Source organism: Drosophila ficusphila, unplaced genomic scaffold (assembly GCF_018152265.1).
Source record: "Drosophila ficusphila isolate 14025-0441.05 unplaced genomic scaffold, ASM1815226v1 contig_198, whole genome shotgun sequence".
Taxonomy (NCBI): Eukaryota; Metazoa; Arthropoda; class Insecta; order Diptera; family Drosophilidae; genus Drosophila; species Drosophila ficusphila.
Genome location: NW_025064092.1, coordinates 11,630,812 through 11,652,747, shown reverse-complemented (window position 1 = coordinate 11,652,747; position 21,936 = coordinate 11,630,812). Strand labels below are relative to the sequence as shown.

Sequence of the window (21,936 nt, the reverse complement as noted above, 5' to 3'; positions counted from 1 at the left end):
ATAGCCTTTGTTCCAGACCTGACACACAGGCGACAAATCCTGCTGACAGCTCGAAAGAAACCATCCAGAAAAACCTCTGTTCAGTCTTACAAGAAACCGAGCAAGGCAAATTGAAATGGACCCAAAGGGCTTCGTGGAGATCGACGGATCCTACCTGGAGGGCGGCGGACAGGCACTGCGCAACGCCCTGAGCCTTAGTTGCATCTTGGGCAAGCCGGTGCGCGTGGTCAAGATCCGAGCCAACCGCCCAAAGCCGGGGCTCTCGCACCAGCACCTGCACGGACTGAACCTGGTCCGAGACATCTCCAACGCGGATGTAGTAGGCAACGAGCTGTTCTCCACAGAAGTGGAATTCACGCCGCGCACCATATTGGGAAGCAACTACCGAGTGGATGCGCATACGGCGGCCAGCATCACGCTTATCTACCAGATGGCCCTGCCCGTCCTTCTCTTCGCCGGCGGCCCCTCGCGTCTGCACGTAACTGGGGGCACGAACGTTGCTTTTGCCCCGCAGGTGGAGTACATGCAGCAGGTGCTGCTGCCTAACCTGCGGCGCTTCGGCGCCGGCTTCGACCTGAAGGTGCAACAACTGGGGTTCTTCCCTCGCGGCAAGGGCAGCTGCCAGCTGGACGTGCAGCCAGTGCCCAAGCTGGACGCCGGACAGTTTTTGGACTTCGGCCGGCTGCAGCTGGTCAGCGGAGTGGCTTTTTGCGCCGGCCGCCTTCCAAAGAGCATCGCAATGGACATACAGCAGACGGCGCAGCGCGAGATTCGCCGCCTGTGGCCTGACCAGGTGTGCACTATCGAGGCGGTGAAGCACGTTCCGGAGCTAGCGCGCGACAACGGTGCTGGCATCCTGATGACGGCCCGCACGACTGGCGGTTGCGTCCTGGGCTCTGCCACGCTGGGTGGAAAGCGGATCGACGGGCACGTGCTCGGCTCGGAGGCCTCCTGCCAGCTGGCCGAATATGTGCGCAAGGAGATCTGCGTAGACCAACACATGCAGGACCAGCTTATCATTTACATGGCCCTGGCCGTCGGCCGATCCCGGATGCGCACTGGCCCCCTCACCAAGCACACGCGCACCGCCATCCATGTCGCCGAGCAGCTCACCGACGTCAAGTTCGAAGTGACGGTGGAGAACGCCGGACAGACATTGGTTTCCTGCGAGGGCCTGGGACAACTCAACGAAATGCTCTAACACTCGATCTTTACTCTACGGTAACGTTAAATTATGTTTACACATATGGAGAATATACGTGGCCCTAAAGGCGTCGGAAAATGGCCAGGAAGTGATCGCCCTTGTTGCGCACCACTTTGGCGCCCTCCTCGCTGCTCTGGTACAGCTTCGGGGTGATGGGGTCGGATTGCTGTGGGTTGGTATTAAAGCAGAGGATTATTGTGCGGCAAGATCGCCCGCAGGAATCAACGTACCGCCTCCTCCTCGGTCAGACGCTCGTACAGCGGATGCTCCTCCATGTGCGCCACGATCCACTGGTGCAGGTCTTCTACGTCCGTCATGGTATACACCAGACCCTAGATGAAGAGTTAAATGCTGTAGCTGTAGTTCTCTTAGCAGGTGCCGGGACTCACCCCCTTCTGTAGGACGTAGGCGTACTCGGACAGCAGGGCCTGGTTGATGATGCGCCACTTGTGCTTGGCCCGCTTGAAGTGCGGGTCAGGATAGAGGAAGAACATCTTCTCGAGCTGACCTTTGGCGAAATAGTTGGGCAGATACTTCATTGCATTGGTGCGCAGGCAGGCCACGTTCCGGTAGGCGCCTGTGGACGCGTTCTTATGCCGCAGCGCCGCGATTCTATCCACCACGTAGTCGGACACCTTGACGCGGATCTCCATGCCGATGGACAGCTTTTCGGGAAACATCTCGCCCAGGGTGATCAGGAAGCCGCCGTAACCGCAACCGATGTCCGCGAAACTCACCTGCTGGCCCGGCTGGATGCTCGGATACAGCGTGCGCCAGTCAAAGTCCTCCGGGTGGGCTGGACTGCAAACAAATCCGTTGGTGACCGTGGATCCACAAATAACTTCTTTATAGCTCACTCACTAGTCAAAACTGTGGTCCGCAATAGGGTTCGAGTGCGCCCGCTGGCGGTAGTAGCGTTTCTGTGGCAGTCCCGTCACCGCCGACGTGGGGCTCAGAACATCGAGTTCCTGAATCTCATCCCGGTCCTGGTCCTGATCCCGGTTCTTGACCTGTGCGCCGGTGGCAACCATAATTCGTGAAGAGGGGAAACCTACTAAGAGTGGACAACAGCACGTTGCACGCCGATAAAATGTACTAAATATACCAAAAAAAAAAAAGGCTCGCAGATATTGGGGGCATTCCCTCATCTTAAAATCTGTGAAATATACCTTCATATATTTGTTATTTTTTTTTATTTTTATAAAGTAACATATATTTATTTAATTATAATAAATAAAAGATACATACATATTCTCGATTCCGGATAGAAATTTAGGTATTGTTTTTCTGGTATTTTAGGTATTTTGGCCGTTTTCGCTCAAATTTTTAATTTCAAATATCAGGCAAACATAATCTACAGAAAGTAATAGATGCCTAAAAGCGACCAGTAGAAAATCTGCTCAATAAGAAACCAAAAACTTTTCGGCGACCACCTTCTGAATAGTTATGATTGCCTGATGCTTTCAATTCAAAATCCCACACTTTGCGCGATCAAGACAGCTGATTTTGTTCGTCAAATAGCCAGGTTTCTAGATTTCAAACACCAGGCTCCCCCCAAATTTTTTTTTGCTTCCGCCCCTGCCTTATACATAAATGCTGCTGCTGAGCATCCACCTACTAAGCCTTTCTGTTTGCCTGGTGTTTGGGATCTTGAAACCAGCCAATTTCAATATGAAATTCGATTTCTGACACCAGGCCAACATAATCAATAGCAGGCTGCAGCTGGTAAAACAGAATTTACTTAAGTAACGGTTCTTTTTTAAGTTAACTGTCCTTGGCACACTTCCCCTCACTGTTTCCACCAATCAGAACGCCGCATCACTCGAAAGAACCGTTGTTTCAAAATAAACATCAGATCAGAGATGCGAAACCACGCTGATTCTTTGTGCGTGTCACGGAATAGCACGCCGCGCACAAGTAATTAATTAATTTCCATGTGGTTGTTGTTGGCGTGACAAGAATAATTTGTCACGCGCTCATCACTGAACAAGCCAATTTTAAGCTGATCAGCTGATCGATTTTCACCTGCTAAGCGGTTATGTTGGCCTGGTGTTTGCAATTCAGTTCGTCGCAATTTGCTTGCAGAAAATGTTATTCTTTTTATCAGGGGCGGACGCAAGGGGGTGAGCCAGGATGTCCGGACTCCCCCCGAAATCTCAGACTTCTTCAAAACCCCTTGCAGCACACGGTCCGTCAACCATATAAGCTAAATACATTTTTGATTGCACTCCCCTGCCGAACTAAAAAATTGTTCGCAGCAAGCAAAACATGTAACAACATCAAAATGACCAGTAGAAAATCTGCTCAATCGCCACATGCCCAGTAGAAAATCTGCGATCGAGACAGCTGATTTTGTTCGTCAAATAGCCAGGTTTCTAGATTTCAAACACCAGGCAAACATAATTCCGCAGCAAGCAAAATATCCCTAATTGTAACAACATCAAAATGACCAGTAGAAAATCTGCTCAATCGCCACATGCCCAGTAGAAAATCTGCGATCGAGACAGCTGATTTTGTTCGTCAAATAGCCAGGTTTCTAGATTTCAAACACCAGGCAAACATAATTCCGCAGCAAGCAAAATATCCCTAATTGTAACAACATCAAAATGACCCGTAGAAAATCTGCTCAATCGCCACATGCCCAGTAGAAAATCTGCTTAATTGGAATCAACCAAATAGGGTACCAGCCCTATGGGAAAGAACAGTTAACTTGCATTCCAGCGTATACTAGAGATGACAATTCGGTTGGTTTCTTCTCGCCGTGTCACGACAAAGTACCATAACTTTATTTTGAAGAATACCTCTAATGAAATTAAAAACACTATCCGATATAAAGCTAGAAAGTATACAACTCGGTGGAGTGCCAGCACTGCTAGCGACCAAAACATTTCGTTCTCAGAATCGGTTTATTGCAGCGCAATTAAAGTAGATAAGTTTGTTGTGGCCAGTGCTACAGTGCATCGCCACATCCAACATCCAACCATCCTCGCCCCGCCGCCTCCTCTGACGAAATGTCACAAGTTTATCTGCTGCCGGTGGCTACGTTCCTGGTTTTCCAGGTCACTTTTATTGGCACGTAAGTAGGCAGTGGACGTTATCTGATTATCCGTCCTGATTATCCCCACCGCCAGGTACATTTTTGCCGTGTTGGAGGGCCATGTGGTGCCCACGGTCCCCTACATCAGTGATGCAGCGACTTATTCGCCCGAGAGCTGCGTTTTCGGGCAGCTGATCAACATCGGCAGCGTTCTGTGTGAGTCCCCTCGCCTCTCGACATTCTATCTCATTCTCCAGCGAATGAGTCATCTGCCGATTGGTCGCGGCGGCTGTATTGCAATTAGTCTAATTGATTTACTCGTGCCTTGCAGTGGGAATCACAATTTACGTGCGCTACCGTCAGGTGCTGCAGCTGTACGAGCACCACCCGGATCTGGACGCCTCGGTGCTCCGGCACAACCGTCTGGCGCTGTGGTTCGGTCTGGTGTCCTGCCTCGGCATCAGCTTCGTCGGGAACTTTCAGGAGACGAACGTGCGGATTGTGCATTTCATCGGAGCCTTTTGCTGTTTTGGCTGCGGCGCCCTATACTTCTGGATGCAGGCGCTGATCTCGTACCTGATCTTCCCCATGGCAGGAACCCGCATTTACGCCCACCTGCGCCTGGGCATGTCCGTGTTCTGTACGATCCTGTTTATCGTGCTGGCCGTCACCGGTGTGATGTCGCACATCCTGTTCAAGGGGCAGAATCCGCGGAAGTGGTGGGTCCACAGGAAAAACCATCCAATACTTACTTTTACATCGCATCCCACATCTTCTTTTAGGTATCCCTCGGACGGCGGCTGGTACTTCCACGTGATAAGCTCTATTTCGGAGTGGATCCTCGCCACCATCTTCAGTTTCTTTATCCTCTCCTTCACCCAGGAGTTCCGCGACGTGTCGTTATCGCATCCGCAAATCGCCTTGATGTCCTACGCGACCACCATCTAGAGTGTAGCCTGCTGGCTTAAGAGCGGAAAGCTTGGGCTGGACTAGCCAGTAATTCCTTGCAAACTTCTACATTTAGTATACAATCCTGGGCGGCAAGGGCAAGGGTTGTGAAGATGATGTGCTTGTCCGGGATACGCACTGCGACTGCCTTCTCTCTTTCTGATGCTCTGTCTCTGTCGGATTGCTGTGATATGTTCAAAGTGATTCCCAAAGCTAGGGATTAGGTCGCGCCGAACGGGGGCAGTGGCTAATGGAGGAGTTACATTTATTGTTTACCCGAGTTCGTTTTCACATTACTCATTACACATACTAAATCGAACTAACCGGTAGAAATGATCTGTAAATCTGTAAAATACAAAAAAGTTAAATGAAGAGGAGTGTTTGCTTGCTTGTCAATCCCTAGCGCTTGCGATCCCTAGAGCGGTCGCCATCCCGATGCTTGTGGCCACCTCGGCTGCCGTGGCTCCCGTTTCCTCCTCCGGTCCTTCCCTCGCCGCCCCCGCCGCCACCACCGCTGTTGCGATGCGACGAAGAAGAAGAGTAGCGACTGTGCTTGCCCGAATTCGAGCCGGAGTTGCGGTACTTGTCGCCATCACTCACATTGTTGCTGCTGCCGGCGTTTCCGGACCGGTCCTTCTTGGAGTAGTACTCCGAGCGGTCGCGCGAAGATTTCCTATAAGTGTCAACAACTCGGATATGAATATCAAGTCTTCTCTGTGTGTCACTTTTGATGAAAGCAGCATAAGCTAAGCTAAAGGGTCTTACAACTAGCAAGCACTAAATACTGGAGTAAACGCAACCATTGGCTGAGAATTATCGAAATAAACACTAGTAGTTAGCAACTTACGTTTTCCTGTGCTTGCTGTGCGGCGAGCTGGAGCGCGTGGGCGACCTCGAGTAGTGGCGCGACTTCTTCTTGTGCTTCGGCGGCGACCGGGAGCGCGAGCGGGAAGATCGGCTGCGGTGGGACTTCTTGGTGCGCTCGCGACTCGGGGACCTGGACCTCGGCGAGCGGGAGCGCGGCGTTCGCGACTGTGTGCGTGTTCTGGAGCGCGAGCGCGACCGCGAGTCCTTCTCCGGCGACTTATCCGAGGGCAAGGGCAGTGGAATCGCCCGCTGGATGAAGCCGCCCCACGCATTGTGGGAGCCGTTGTTGCGATCTACAGTGATGACTGCCGGCGGGGTGTTCGCCTCCTTCGTCTTGTTGCGCGCGTCGATGTACCGCTTCTTCAGCTCGTCCACGGCGGCCTCCAGCTTTTCCACCACCGGCTTTGGACGCGTGTACAGCTCCATCACCCGGTAGCAGATGTCTGTGATGTCGGCCATCGGCACGCGGAAAATGCCGAACCACGGCGGACTGCTGGGCAGCGGTATGTTGAGCTTGCGGGCACTCAGGTAGATGCAGGCGCAGGCAATCGCCTCCGGGGTGTAGCGCATGAACACGTCAGTCCGCAGTGAGTCGTTCATGAAGTTCCAGGAGAGCTGCATCAGCTTCTCGTGCTTCTCGTACTGCAGCACCTGCAGGTACATCACAATCAGCTTGTGCGGGTGCTTCACGTGCACGCAGAAGCCCAGTTCCTTGAGGACGCGTCGCTCGGCCTTGATCACTTGCATCTTGAGGTTCGTGTAGTACGGATCTAGCACCATGGGCGAGATCTCCCTGCGGGCATATGAATTGTTTAGTGTTGTCTATAGGGTTTTATAACGCACCGAGCCACACTTACTTTTGAGCACGCACTTGCTTGATGTGGTGAAACACATTGATCACGTCTCGGATGCGCCGTGGCGCCTCTTCAATCTTTGAGGCCAAGCAAACACAGCTCATGGCCACCGTCTCCATGTTGTGCCGCACGAAGCTCTTTGAATAGAAGAAGCGCTGGAAGAGCACCTGGCCGGTGGCCATGGCCACCTGCGGCAGGCGCAGTAGGATGCCCGCCGTCTGAATGAGCTCACAGCCCAGAATGCGGAGGTCCTTCTCGGTCTCGTGGTCCAGCCCGTCCTGGCTGGAGGGCGTCACGTCGATCTTGACCTCCGGGATCAGACTGTTCTCCAGCGTCAGCACGATACGGTTGAACAGGCGCGGGTAGATGGGCTTGCTGGCGTCCGTCTGGGCGGCTGCCACGCCCCCGACGGCATCACCGATCGATGCATCCGCCCCCGGTACCGCTGCGCTGTTGTTGTTGTTCGCGATGTTGATGCTGTTCGAGTGGATCGTGGTCAGCACACTGGTGATCGTCTCCACCGTTAGCGAACTGGTTGTCACCGTCGCGTGAAGCACAGCGGCGCCGCCCCCACGGCTGGCCATTCGTCTCCGAAGTCCACGATGCGCGATTCACAAAGCAAAGTGCTTATTTTTGTGTTTTATTTATCACTTTGGGCAATTTTCAACTTTTGGCAGCAATCGATATCGATAGCTCGACGCGTGAATTTATACTGACCTGTTATCGTCGGCGTTGCCCCTTTTATGTGCGTTGATAATGTGCTAAATAATGTCGAAAATACTACAAAAGAAATTGGTTTGAGTCAGAATATAGGTGGGTGTCCAGACACGAAGTTGCAACACCCTAAAAAATACCTCAGATTGTTCGAGTCCACACTAACCCATAGACAAGTTTTCTACCTTTGTCAGACCCTAAAAAGACCTCCGATGGTTCGAGTCCACACTAACTCATTGACAAGTTTTCTACCTCTGTCAGACTATACACTTACTGTATTAAAAATCGAGTTTCTTCTTGGCCATAAACCAAAGATCGGAAAAAATATGTACTTATTATTTTCTGTTAACCTATTAAACAATTTTAAGCAAAAAGTAAAATAAAAACATTTCAAAATAACATTGATATGCGATATTTTGTCAAGAAAAATATCGCGATAATAATATTTATTATTTGAAGCAATCGATGTATCGATATTGGGATATGTTTTCGACATCCCTAATTTCGTTTTCGTTCGTTGTTTGTCAAAACGCGAAGTGCAGTACAAAAGAAAAGTCAACACAACGTAAAAACAGATACTGAACCGCCGAGCCGCGACTGTGTGTTGGTGTGATTATTTTTTTTGTGTTTAGTGTTTATTGTGCGGACGAAAAAACAAACGCTGGAGTCAAAGCGGAGCAAGTCCAATTGGAGTTATTCGAGATCGCAGTGCTTCTAGAGGAGTCCTGTGTTCCGGGGCACTTCCCCCGCTCGAAAAGAGCCCCTTTCAACCCCAGTGTTCCAGTCGAATTAGGGGTTGCAAATTTTTTGCAGCCAGCCCGGAGAAGTTGGGGGAAAGGAGAGTGAGTCAGAAGGAAGGAAGCGCGCACATCAACACGGCCCCCACGTCCAATCGGAACCAGAAGGGGAATCAGAATCCTTGAGAGAATCCTTTTCGCGTGCCATGCGTGACCTCGGCACCAAAATGGCCGAGCTAAAATTCGAGGCTCCGTTGGCGAAGTTCGAGGAGACGGACGAGTGGGGCGGCTGTGACTTCATATCGAGCCAGAACGCCCTCAACGACACGCTGAACCTGAATCTGAAGGAGTCCTCGTCGGCCGGCAAGCCGGACGCGGCCAAGCTGCGGCTCCTGGAGGATGCGGTGCGCGACGCTCACGTGAGCAAGAACGGCGGAGGAGGCGGCCTGGGCGGACTGGGAGGGGGGAGCTGGCTCCATCAGCCCCAACTGCAACACGCTGCAGGGCGGCGGGTCGGTCGCGGACCTCGGCCTGTCCGACGTGGGCCTGGTGCCCGGCGAGGGCGGCGGGTCTGGCCTGGACGGCCTGGAGAAGCGGTCCCTGGCCGCCGGCGACCATGTGGACAACTTCACGGAAACCTTTGGCGGCAGTCTAGAGGATCTGGTCAACACGTTCGACGAGAAGATCACCAAGTGCTTCGGCAACTACGAGGAGAACGTCGAGGAGCTGGCTCCGGTGCAGGTGCGCAGCCAGGAGGAGATCATGAACGAATGCCAGTGAGTATATTCGCAGTTACACATACACGACTAGAAATGATGCTATTGGTCAGTCATAACTCGGAAATCAATAAACCAGATAGGGTTCCTCTGCGAACCACAATTTCGAGTACGTGATATCATACTGTCACCACTTGCTAGGGGAACTGAAATCACCAGAGATGTTCTGGGCTTTTTCCTGTGGAAGTGCCTTCTGTGTGATTCAAGTTCCGTACCCCAGCCACTGCAGAGTCACTGCAGGAATAGTCAAGTGGGGAGGAGCCCCGGGACCCCAGGATGCCGTATGCGACAGCTCCAATCCCAGTTATGTAAAGTGCATTCAGCGATGTTTTGTGTTTTTGCGCTTTCGTATCTATTGCGACGCTGCTGGGGGAAAGTGCGCATGCTCCGGCAACAAATCGCCACCCGAATCCCGAACCCCGAACCCCGAACACAACCCCAAACCCGACTAGCTGTTTCGAGGCCCGGCGCCACACAACGACGTAATCCTGGCCCACTGCGAAGGGTGGGTGGTGTGGTGTTTTCTTGTTGGATCGATAAAAGGGCCAGGAGTCGCCGTTTGGCCGTTTTTATCTGGTTTTCGGGCGCTGTTGCGCCTTGCAATTGCAAATGCGAATGCAAATGCACCGGGCACTCAGTAGCCGTAGCCGTAGCCCCGTTATAACGCCGATCCACTTACGTCGCTTATGTCCACTCGGTGGAGTGGCAATCGCAGAAAGCAGAAAGCGCAGGGGTTGGGGGCAATAAATCATTTCATATTTCATTCCAGATAAACACTTTACGGAGCAATGCTCCGCTCCAGGGAAACGGTGGAAACGGAATAGCGTTTCCGCGGGCAGCGGGGGAAGGGCAACCGAAGCGGGGAAGGGGAAGGGGACGGAGCCAGCCACAGTGTGGCAGCTTCACTTTCGAGTCGAATGCAAATCCAGCGAAGAGCGAAAAACAATATTGCTATATACATATGTACGAATATGGCACCATGTCGCTATCTTTCTCGTTCCCTCTTGGCTGACATCAGCCATAAATTTGATAATCGCGTGCACACCCGCGATCCACGTGTGCGTGTGTGTGTGTACAAACAAACACACAGTGGACAATCGCTTAAAGGAACCCAGAAATGATATCTGAAATAATAGTCTCGCAACCTGTTTCTTATTCCCTTTTCCCTCATAGTAATATTAAATTTGGTCGAAAACAGAAATTCCGTTTCTTTAGAAGCTATAATAGAATTGGCATTTTTGTGTATCCCATACTAACTGTATTCAAAAGCCTGGACACATGTGCGTCCGAAACATTTGGAGGTGTTCGCGTACGATGACTGAATTTCCATTGCCCCGAAGGAATGAGCAATCATTGATGTTTTTGTCTACACACATAAATTAGTATTAATTGATTTTGGCCCTCTGCCGTTTCCATATCCTCATCTCTCGGAACCTGGAAACCTGCCAACCTGGAAACCTGGAAACTGAGTACAGATGACAAAACTCCGCAGCGGCAAAGTCACCCAAAGTCGCTAGCTCCGCTGCAGTTTGTCTTAGTTCCGTTTTTCATTTTATGAGTATTCATTGCCACCGCTCTCTCTCTGCATGTTGGACCCCCCGCCACCCTCTTCTGCTCCCCCTCCCCCCTCTCTCGCTCTCTCCCACTTTCTCTCTCTCTATCACCTACACGAGTGCAACTTGTGGTGCCCAACTAACTGTTTCTGCCTTTGTTCGGGAACAGGGTACCTTCTCAACTAACGCACCACTTCATACCCTATAATTGGTTTCCGCAGAGTCTAAAGCTTGTGGCTTGCAGTGTTCACAAAGTAAGTAACAAGCGTGTTTCCAGAATGAAACAAGGGGTATTGGTGGGTCTACCCAGATGCTGAACGGTGGCTGAATGGTTTTGTTCTTGTGTATCGGCGCGTTAATCGAACTGCGTCGTCGCCGCCTGCTGTCAATATTTGCCTTACTTAATAACGATTCAGCGGAGGCTGTGGAAACTTCGCCGAGCGAGGATGCCTGGGTCGAAGGTCGCCCGTTGTTCGCATCCCCTTCCCGGGGACAATCCCCCTTTGACCAAGTCTTCGCCCGCATTCCGCTCCGATAAGTGGCAGCTCCTCCAAGGTCGCAGTTCGGGTTGTGCGGAGAAGTTGCGTCAACACGGAAGCTGCGTCCCACTGCAAGCTAACGAGAACACACGATGATTACTAATTTGGGAACCCGACGACTGGGACGTTCTTTTGGGGACGCATTCTTGAAGTAGCTGAGCTGAGGCATCTCAAGACGAGTGACCACTGGAAGTACATATCTCATGAGCAAGTGGGACACAGTTGCGAGGTTACGCACTCCGCTGACCATATGCCGAGTTTGGGGCCCAACGGCTGCACACAAAGGCTCTCCATATGGACAGCGTTCTTCCGGTTGCTTTCGGCGAAGCACGCCACTTGGGTCGATAAGGAGCCGACGGCGAGTTGCTGCTCATAATTGAGTTGTTGCTGGCGACCCACTTTTGCTGCCAAGTCGCCGAGACCTCAATCGATTCGTGCTTCGCAGCGGGTTCAATGTCCTGCGTCCTGCAGTCCTCCCGACTTCGGGAGCACGAACTGCATCTGCTTGGAGCCTCACCAAATGAACGCAACGGCCAGCGGATAATGGGATAGTGGGTACTGGATACGGCGCTTTGGAATATGGCCTCCAACAATGTAAAGTTCTCAACCGAAGCTCACATTAGCTGAGCTCCAGTTGGTGTCGTCCCCTGTTGGCCTTGCAGTTTCCATGCCCAAATGCGATGTGTTCTGTCTGTTCTGCTGCACTCTGCCATATTACCTTTTGCAATATTACCTGTGCAGTGGAAACCTGTTCGCAGCCATCTACGGCAAATGGCAAAGTGGCTTTGCTGGCCGCAACTGCCCCACTGCCTCCTCGCCAGTCAGAGGCTGTCGGAGATCGAAGTGGATCGGTTGATGGTGGACCACACGCGACGACAGCACTCCGCTCCCAACTCTCCGCACTCAACACTCAGGGGTGTTGCATCAGAAACTCATCCGACAGCAGTTAGGTAAATGCCGAGCGGTGACCGCTCTTGATTTGGTTTGGTTTGGTTAGGAAACCTGGGCATGAATATGCATTCAATCTGAAGTAGCAGTAGTAGAGCTCATTTCTGACACTCGACTCGAGCACAGCTTAGTGCCTTTCAATTGGCTGGCAATTGCAATATTCGGCGAGGACTTCCTCCAGTTGGCTGAAACTTGAGCCCGAAGTCCTGCCAGTTCAGTGGCGTGGTAATCAATTACGAGGGTCGGCTATAAATAATCGGACTGGGAACTGCTTGCGGGGGTTGCTTGTTTGGCAAACAGGGCCGAACCAGGGATCAAACCCTCGAGCCCTTCTGATATGAGTGGCGAATAAAACAGAATGTACATAGTAGGACGTTTATTCGGGGGGATAGTAGCACACATGGGGGTATCCGCACTTGCTGGATGAGTCACCCAGGCAACTTGCCGTATGCGGGGTCCTTATCAATCCGAATCCGAATGCATTCGGTAGGCAGGGCAGCCGAGGGGTTGCTGGGTTTCCGGGTTGCATGGGAGCCGTCCGGGGGTTGGTTGCAGGGTTGGACCGCGGGGCCAAAGGACGTTAACCTCCGGGCATTGTTTGCCAGGCGTTGCCGGGGAGACGAGCCTCTACACCCACGGGCTGACCCACCCTGGAACGCTAATTGCCCGACCTAACCTCACTCAACTTCGCACGGAGCAACTTTGGGTTTCGGCCGTTCGGCGCCAGTCGAATATTAGAACGTCTGCCCGCCATCGAAGCGGGGAGATATATCCGATGACTAATCCGGCACGAGCTCGGAGCACGAGCGAAGACGGCGCCTTGCTAGCCTGCGGCACTATTACATCATCGCAGTGAGGATAAGAGGGCGGCAGGCAAACAAATAACATTTGGAATACAGTCAAGGACAAAGCAGTCAGAGGGCAGAGGACGATCTGGGGAGCTGGGGCACGGGCATTGTGCAATTGAGCCAAGTCCTTGCCACGGAGCATCTGCAGCTGCCTGTGGCATTGAAAGGGGAGTGGGAGTGGGAGTGGTGCTTGCTGCTTGGTGCGCCAAGGATGCGCCAAGGATGCTCCAGCGAAGGCTGCAGCGAAGCTTCGCCAGCAGACGACTCACAGCAGTCCTTGAACAACAATGCAAACAACGGTGCCTGTCGCCTGCGGAGGCACCTGTCTGTCTGTCCGTCCGTCCGTCTGTTTGTCTGTCTGTCAGCCTCTCTGCACTTTGTTTGGGCCACATTTGTCTTTGGCGCAACGTGCTTACCTAACTGGCTGGCATCTGGAGACTCCCGAGGCTCGCATGAGCGACTCGGCCAGAGGGGAGTGAAATCCGAGGAACCTCACGTTGCCTGCTCATAACCAAGTCAGTGGTTGCTCCAAGATCCACGATCCGCATTCAAAGCTCCGCTCATCGAAGGCTCCAAGTTGGCGAGTCTTGCTTCTCCGAATTGAGCACATCGGTGAGCAGAGGCGCTCTCCTCCCACGAATCTCCCACAGATCTCCGCTCCTCAGCGAGGTGCTTCTCCGCGGTCGCTGCTTCTACCGTCGCAGATACCGTCTTTATATTTATATATACATACATATATTATATATGATATATACACATACATACACACTATATGTGAGGCGAATGTTTTTGTTTTGCTTGCGTTTTCGCTCTTCGCTGTTCACTGTTATTTGTTTATGGGCCACATAACTGGCAACATTTTGCTCCGCTCTGCGGTTTCGGACGCTGTTGGATTGCCATGCCACCGAAGCCATACGTACGTATCGCCCGGCTTTTGCTATCTCTCTCCATCTCTCTCTCTCTCTTTCTGGCTTGCGCGTTTTGTTAATGTTAATGGCCTATTTATACAAATTATTAATCAATTGATTTTGCTCGGGCACGCAACAGAAACAAAATGCCAGAGCCCCGCTCAAAGTGTGAACGGAGTTGCTTGCCTTTGCTTACACATTTACACTTTGCACAAAACTTATCAAAAGATCGGAGAGATCGGAGGGGGATACCAGGTGGAAAGACTTTGTGGCAAGACCAGCAAATGAGGTGCAGATGGTGGCCCATTTTCGCTCTGTGAAGCCGTGAAATCAAATCAACATTCCCCCGCAATGTCCAATGTCCAATAGTCGCATCCCCTTGTCTTTTGTCACCGCCAGAGTTCCCCAAGTGTGTCCCCGATTGCCCGCTATTTCGATCCCATCCACGCCCATTGGCACACACACCTCCTCGGTTCGCATTCGGATCGACTATGTGGGCTATGGGCTATGGGCTGTGGCTGTGGGGCTCCTGTGCCAACGCACAGGCCAAGTGCGAACGGCCAAAATTAGAAACACTTTGAAGTGCGCAAGACTCTCCTGATGACTTTCCTGCGGCTGTCCGCAGTTTTTATTTAGCACGTGGTGGCATTTCTCCAAACATGTATCTGCTGTCACATAGTCAGCATAGCATGTAGCATGTAGCATTTGGCATGGGTGGATGATAGATATGTAGCACAGGGCCACCCTTTTACTTCGGGTGTTCAGGTGGAGAGGGGGAAACTTTCACGCTCCCCACAATGAACAATGGACAATGTGCGGCAACAAACAACGAATGAAAACCACTTACGCCGAAACCAAACCGATTTACCCGACTCCCTTTTGTCCAACTCAACCCAAAAGCTAAGTCTTTCCAATTAGCTACTAGATTGGTTCGGATATTCTCGTAGATATACCGATCTATTAGATTCAACCGACTTGGAAAGGTTTTAAGATGCAGCCAAACTCAAAGGGAATCGAGTGGTCGGCTTGTGGAGTATTATGTTAACTGCAGGTTGCCGAAAACCAAGTTGCGAATGTTGAGCCCGTTGCGGTTGGGTGAAAACTCGTGTGAACGAACCTTAAATACAATACAACAAATAAAGGCACACTAGTGGCCAAACCCGAAGGGGAACCTCTTTATCTTGGCCCTTCGGTGTTTGGAGCACTACGAAGCATTTCGAATCAGAATCAGAATCTCGCTTAGGAACAATACCAGTGGCTGTGGCATTCAACTACTAACATCTGGGAGTCTCTTCATCGCAAACCATCAGCGGCAAACCCGTTTGACATTCATAATATAATATGTTCGCAGAGGAATTGGAACCCATTGGGATACCATCGAGGAATTCTCTATTGCCGCTTCTGGTTGTCAGCAGCTCGAAACCCTACAACGGCTTTTCCATGCCGCTCCAGCTACCCAACAGCTACCCAACTAACAGCTACCCACTTCCCTTCGAACGCCATAAAAACACCAGCCACCGTATTAGAAAGTTATTTCTCCGCTTTTCGCTGCCGAAAGAGCCACAAGCACTCATTCATTTCCTATGGAATTCCGATTCGGAGGGAGTCGAAAATCAGGAAGCAAAGGCCAGCGCACGAAGTGAAATACTGACAATGCCAAGCGAGTTGTCTTCGGGAGGGGGAAACAGTCAACACTGCGTGGGCGAAACGAAGCCAATTGAGTGAAGAGACGAGGGGGTTGCGAGGGGGGAGGGGAACTCTTGGACAGTTCGACTGAACAACTGAGCGTCGTCATCATCACGAGATGGCCAATTTGGGGGGCGCTGATTCATCATCCGCCTATCTAAGTACACACAATTAAAATTCATTAAAGACTTCCCCTTCCGTCGCCAATTTTCATCAACCGAAACTTGTGGCTTTCTGTCATTTCATTTTTGTTTAATGCTCCCAGCCACTGGCTACGTGTGTCACGAATTTCCCAGGGAGTTGAAGCGAGTTCGGTGCTGTGGCAGATATAGTACGTAATGTCCCAAGCCTAAACTGTTTCTAATTTCACACATTATCTCTCCGCGTGCGCCCCTCCCAATCCCAATTGTTATTGAATATGATGTTGTGTTCGTCTGAGCGATGAGCTCATGCTTTTTGGGGGCGTTTTTCGAGGGTAAGGCTGCTAATTGTCGGACATTCGAGCATGTGGCACCAGGCCCGCATCCCACATCCCGCATCCCAGGCTATGGCCCCACGGAAAGGGGAGAAGATCTGCCCGAACGGAAGGAGCCGCCAGCTCCGGTCAGCGGGAAGATTCCATCTGCATCTGCGATGTTTATGGGGCCCATAATTATAATCGCCGACGGGTGCGCAAGAGGCTGTCCCCGCTCTAATTGCCCGACTCGATGACGGACACTTGGGGAACTGGGAAATGCCAGGCGGGGAGTGGCAGACTAGAAGTGGGAGCTGCAATCTGAATTGGTTGCCACCGATAAGGCAGTTCAAGGGTCGAGGATGAGGAACCTATTGGGAGCCTGTGTATATGTGGGGAACCGCTTTTCCAGAAGCGAAACTAAGCAACGAATTAATTTTATTAACGGTTATTGGACTTCCGCGAATTGCCACAAAATGTGGAACGGGAAAACAAGGTCGAACCCCATTAGTTGTGGCCCCAAATGTGACCTAGTTTCTGTCGCAAATGCTGATTTGTTGATGTGTTGATTTTAGTGCGTATAGTGTGGTTGATTTGATCATTTATTCCCATTTCCATTTCCGAGTGAGATTAGCCGGAGGAGCCTGCCTCCCCGGAGAGTTGTTCCGTAATTAGTTCGCCGCGATGGCAGTTTAAATATTCATTCGTACGGGTATCTGCCGCCTCTGCACCGAGCTCCACGGCTCCAAAAGCGGTGTCCACATCATCGCCGGCACGTAGAGCATTCATTGAGGCACTTATAAATACACATACTCTATGTGTGCATACGTATATAATATATATAATATATTTATACGAGTGTGTATCTGTGGGGCGGCTCATCGGTGTGGCTGTAAGCTGCGTGCCATGACTGTATGGGCAGTGGCGGCTGCTGCAGCATTAGCACCTCATTCAGAGCCAAATCGGAGCGACAACTCAACTAGCTCGCATTCGGAGTACTCGTTCGTACTATGCTCGTGGGACGCACTGTACGCTTGAGTTTATTCGTTTGACACATTACCCCCCGCTCCCCCTTCTGCGCCCCTGGCCCACAGCCAACACCCCCGCGAGTTGTCACGAACAATTCGCCAGCAGCTCTGGTTTTTCTATCGCTATTCAGCGGCGGCCTCTGTTATGTTTTCTTGGCTGCCTTCGTTTTCCGAGAGCTGCCACTGCAGCGCATCGCTCGAATTGCTGCACTTTATTTGCAGATTGAGGCACCAAATTCCAGCGATTTCGGAGGGGCATTCAGAATTGCCCAGAAATGATGAGTGGTGTTTAAAAATACATTCCGATTGTTTTCATAGACATATCTGCTCATCTCGGGCAGCAGAGTGTTCCTGTCCAAGGGAATGACGTAGGAAGTTCGCTCCTGAGTTGCAGAAGGCATTGAAGTGTGCAGAAATCATTGTGTCCGAGTTGGAATCGGAGTCGGACTGGCTGGCACACATTCTACAATTGATTTTCCCATGGGGTTGGCTCGTGACAGGGTAACGAATCCATCTTAAAGTTCTACATGAGATTCTCCTCCGGATACTTTCACCAGAGAACAGAGCACAGAGCACAGGTGGCCGTTCTGCATTCTCACTCATTCCTCACCGCTTACCGCCCACTGAATTCCGCACTTGAATTGAAGTGAATCACCTCCCACTAATCGGCGGAGTGCACTCGCTCGCTCATTGGCAATGTAGAGCATGAATAATTATGGGGTAAACCTAGCGAGAAGTCGGGAAGTCGAAAGCGGTGGCTAAGGGGGATCCCCCCAGAGCAGACAGCGGCAATTAAATGATTGGCAATGATCATGAAATTTGATAGCAACGAGCCAGCAGCAACTGGCAGCCAGAACAGCACATTACAGAACGGAACAGAAAACCGAACAGACAAACAGTCTGACTGACTGACAAACTCTGCTGGCGGTTCATGTGGCCCATTGCCAGAGGCCAAGGAAACGGAAGGGTAGCAATTACAGTAAAACAGAGATGCAGTGATGCAGTGATACAGTGATACAGATACAGATACAGATACAGAACCACCACTGTTCGGGAACTCCAAGCTCCGTTGAAAAGAGATTACGGATAGTTAAAGCTATCGAAGTTGGACTGTGGGCTCCCGAGAGCTCCGAGATTTGCTGAGAGGCAACTGCACCTGCCTCATTGTCTTTGGGTCGATGTGCGTGACTGCCTTCGGGCAGTTTCTCAGTTGGTTAGTCGCAGTTTGTTGAGCCAGTTGCTGGCCACCTACTGCTACCTACATGCCGAATGCCACCAAATGTCGTCTCGAGTTTGTGGGTGGCGACAGGCAGAAGGAACGGGGATTTCCCCCGATCTCCCCGGATCTGCCCAGGAGCTGTGCCAAGAATGGGAGGACGGTGAAAGCAGTACTCATTACTGGCTGCCAAGGCACTCCACAAATCTCGAGGAAAGCCTTGAGCGGGCTGGGAATGTTCAGGAAGTGCCTTTCTTGGCACAAAAGCCGAAGTAGAGCAGCCGAGTGCGAGTTCAGGCAAATGCAAATGAAAGTGTCGCTAAATCCACGCTGCTTTGGTGCAGTTCCTTGTAAGTTCAAAGTGCAGCGTTCAGAGGTGCAACTTGAAATCGAGTTGAAGCCTAGAAAGAATAGAGGTGTTTCTAGAAATCAATACCCATCCATGAGAACGAGCTCAAGACCTGATTTCTCTTCTTCCAGAATGTGGTGGACCATCACCGGCAACTTCGGCAACATTCTGCCCATCGACTGGTCCAAGTCGTACACCCGTCAGATGCACATGCCCACCCTGAACCTCGGCCAGGGCCACACGAAGCAGCAGCAGCAGGCGCGCAACCAGCAGCAGCAGCTGCTCAGCCAGGGCGGCCAGGCGATGCCGCCAGCAGGAGCTGGCTCCCACGGATCCGGAGCAGGAGCAGGAGCAGGACTGGACGCCCAGACACCGGGCGACGAGTTCAACGACCTGGCCAGCGAGGACGAGGCGGTGGCCAGCGACCTGGACATGCACGCGCTGATCCTCAACGGGCTGAACGGGGACCTGGACGACCAGCCGATCAAGACGGTGGAGGAGGTGATCAAGGAGATCGACGACATCATGGACGAGGCCGAGAGCCCGCTGGACGAGCCGGACAACTGCGACTCGGAGGTGATCGAGAAGGCGCGCGAGGTCCTGGGTGCGCCGCTCTACGCGGAAAGTAAGTACCCGACTTGGAGTTCCTCCTGAGTTCCCCCTAAGTTCACCCATGATTTCCCCCATGAGTTCCTCCTGAGTTCCCCCTTACAAGAGCTAATTGAACCAATCAATCAAACCCGCAGAGCTGCAGTATCTGAGCACGACACAGCTGAACGAGCTGTACATGGAGATGGAGGTGCTCATCCAGGAGCTGAGCGAGACCCTCATCAACGAGCTGGCCCTCCGCGACGAGCTGGAGTTCGAGAAGGAGCTGAAGAACTCCTTCATCTCGCTGCTCCTCGCCGTGCAGAACAAGCGGCGGCAGTACCACGTGGAGAAGAAGCGCGGCAAGTTCCAGGGTGAGTCTCCTCCCATCCTTTCCGATCTTCCCGCCTAACGAGACTCGTGTCAGCAGGTCCCGAGCCCAAGTACTTGACCACAGTCATTCCGTACCACCTGGAGATTGGCACGCCCAACAACCAGTCGCTGCAGGTCCTGATCAAGAGTGAGTTACCTAACGCGGTTCACCCCGACTATCTATCTGATCCAATCCCCCAATCCCTTGCAGTCCTCAAGGCCATCAACGAGGACAGCCCGACGGTGCCGGCCCTGCTCACGGACTACATCCTGAAGGTCCTGTGCCCCACATAAGCAGTCATAAGCAGTTGTTAGGAACCTAGGAAACCGAGGAGTCCAGGCATCCAGCTACCGCTCTATCTCTCTGTCTGTGTTTATACCACTTACCGTACATCTATATACAACTTGCATATACGCGCACGCCCCACATAGTCTAAAGATAAGTTCCGGTACCTTCAGTTACTGTTTGCCCGCGTACCCAAGCAAACATTCGGGTGGAGTGGAGCCCTTTCCACGCAGCAGGAGTGCCCGGGAAACCCCGGCGATTGGGAGCCCTTTCCGGGCGCCAAGGAGGCTCGACTCCTGGCCACCTGGGATGGAGATGGAGATGGAGTTCCCCCTCTGGCCGCACCACAGATCAAAATATGCAACAAAATACACATGTAACGCGTACTCGTATTTAGACTCTATAACCTATCGAAATATTACGGAGGCGCCTTATGTAAAGGGCAGCCCCTGCCCTTCCGGCAATAATACTCACTCTCCGCCGCCTCTCCTCCCCCAAAAGTTAAGAAGACGATATTTATACCTAGGAGCATTCGCATTCGCATTTGCATTCGCATTCGTATTGTTAAAGAGCCGACTCCAATAAGCTTGAATATATATGGTAAATGCATCCGAGGCATCGCAGCTTCAACTACTCTTCTATATGTGTACGAGTAATGCCCAGATCGAATCCCTGCTGCTTGCATTATGTTCGCCGGCTTTCTGCAACCGAAGGAGCAGGCCTTCCTGCCAGTCCCTAGTTTGTACAATAAGTATCTTGTATGTAATATATAACTTGAGTGTATAATGTGCATGGCCTGTGTGTCCCGGAGAATCCGTCGTTTCCGAATGTGTTCCGAGTGCAATCATCATTTGGGACGGCCGTCGAAATCTGAATCTGAATCTGTATCTGAATCACAATCAGAATCAGAAACAGTGGAAGTTATTGTTTTCGCTTTGCTTTAAGTTTTACTACGCCTAATTTACTCATTTTATTGTTTTCGAGGCCATAAATTGCGTTCTGTTTTGTTCGAAGCAATCGTTTAATGTAGAGGAGGGAGACACAAATTTAATTATAATTTGCATACGAAACGCTGTGTTATTTACTTTTACCAAACAAGCATAAATAAATACAATTAAATAACTATAAAAGTAAGCTTCAAATCAGTCAGGCGCACAGTGCTCTTCTTTTACTACCAACTACCAGGAAAATGTCCTCTTTCCTCGACCTTTAAGCTACCAGCCACACTAACTAGCTAACTCCAAACTAAATGATAAAATGATAAGCAAGTAAGAAGAATCCGTATTGAATATACAAAGTTGCATCAAGTCAAGTCCAAGAAGTACCCCTCTCACATACATATATCATGTCCGAAGGAAAGGAGCCGCCGGAGCGGAGGAGGTCGACTTTCCTGCTGGACGATAATTGATAATTGAATCACATCTATGCACATCTTAGGTACCTTGGTTAGTAAACGAAACCCATGAAAGACAAACACACCACACACAAGAGAAACCGCATAAATGTTTACGACTTCATCATATACGATATACGATTAAATGTATATCAATTACGGTCGCGCTTTATAAGTCAAATGAAAACGTATTTACCCAAAAGCAAATTCAAATGGAGTACGACTTTTTTAGGTCTCTGCAAAGTAACATAAAGAAAGGCTATTAAATCATATAATATGATTCAAAATAAAAGGAATCTCTTAATTGTACGTGTATTTGTAAATTATTTAAAGAGTCCATGTTAAAGTCGAACGAAAAACAAATTAATGACAGCCTAGAATGGAAATTATATTTATTTAATAAATTAGTGAAAGGAGAACACAAAAAAGTTCTATGTACAATGGACAAACCGAAAAACTTTTAAATTGCTTGAATAAAATGAAGAAAAACCACCAGCTGGCATTTGATTTTTGGGGCATGAATTTATGATCCTTTATTTAGTATTAACGACTAAAATTAGGAAGCAAACGTTGCAAACTTTTGACGGAAATGAAAATACCCTCTGCAAGGGTATAAATATGGCAACGGAAA

At 50.9% G+C, this 21,936-nt stretch overlaps 5 protein-coding genes across 5 annotated transcripts; 3 read left to right on the top strand and 2 right to left on the bottom strand.

Moving 5' to 3' along the window:
- The first annotated feature begins 112 nt into the window (after positions 1-112).
- On the top strand, positions 113-1,282 carry LOC108097160 (RNA 3'-terminal phosphate cyclase). The gene has a single exon (XM_017199290.2). The coding sequence runs from the start codon at positions 116-118 to the stop codon at positions 1,199-1,201; it is 1,086 nt and encodes a 361-aa protein (XP_017054779.1). The 5' UTR covers positions 113-115; the 3' UTR covers positions 1,202-1,282.
- LOC108097161 (tRNA (guanine-N(7)-)-methyltransferase) lies at positions 1,194-2,301 on the bottom strand. Its single transcript, XM_017199291.2, has 4 exons — positions 2,066-2,301; positions 1,594-2,005; positions 1,435-1,536; positions 1,194-1,370 (listed from the first exon to the last, which is right to left on the bottom strand). The coding sequence occupies exons 1-4, from the start codon at positions 2,233-2,235 to the stop codon at positions 1,266-1,268; spliced, it is 789 nt and encodes a 262-aa protein (XP_017054780.1). The 5' UTR covers positions 2,236-2,301; the 3' UTR covers positions 1,194-1,265.
- A 1,704-nt stretch (positions 2,302-4,005) lies between these two features.
- On the top strand, positions 4,006-5,561 carry LOC108097126 (DNA damage-regulated autophagy modulator protein 1). The gene is made up of 4 exons (XM_017199222.2): positions 4,006-4,280; positions 4,336-4,457; positions 4,573-4,960; positions 5,024-5,561. Exons 1-4 carry the CDS (start codon positions 4,216-4,218, stop codon positions 5,187-5,189), a joined length of 741 nt encoding a protein of 246 aa, XP_017054711.1. The 5' UTR covers positions 4,006-4,215; the 3' UTR covers positions 5,190-5,561.
- Positions 5,438-7,636, bottom strand: LOC108097123 (cyclin-L1). The gene is made up of 3 exons (XM_017199218.2): positions 6,914-7,636; positions 6,037-6,849; positions 5,438-5,862 (listed from the first exon to the last, which is right to left on the bottom strand). The coding sequence occupies exons 1-3, from the start codon at positions 7,492-7,494 to the stop codon at positions 5,589-5,591; spliced, it is 1,668 nt and encodes a 555-aa protein (XP_017054707.1). The 5' UTR covers positions 7,495-7,636; the 3' UTR covers positions 5,438-5,588.
- A 490-nt stretch (positions 7,637-8,126) lies between these two features.
- LOC108097124 (fasciculation and elongation protein zeta-2) lies at positions 8,127-21,797 on the top strand. The gene is given in 6 exon segments (XM_017199220.1): positions 8,127-8,822; positions 8,824-9,137; positions 18,798-19,291; positions 19,413-19,628; positions 19,685-19,774; positions 19,838-21,797. Coding segments are annotated over 6 exon segments (1,452 nt in total). The 5' UTR covers positions 8,127-8,567; the 3' UTR covers positions 19,921-21,797.
- The last annotated feature ends 139 nt before the right edge of the window (positions 21,798-21,936 follow it).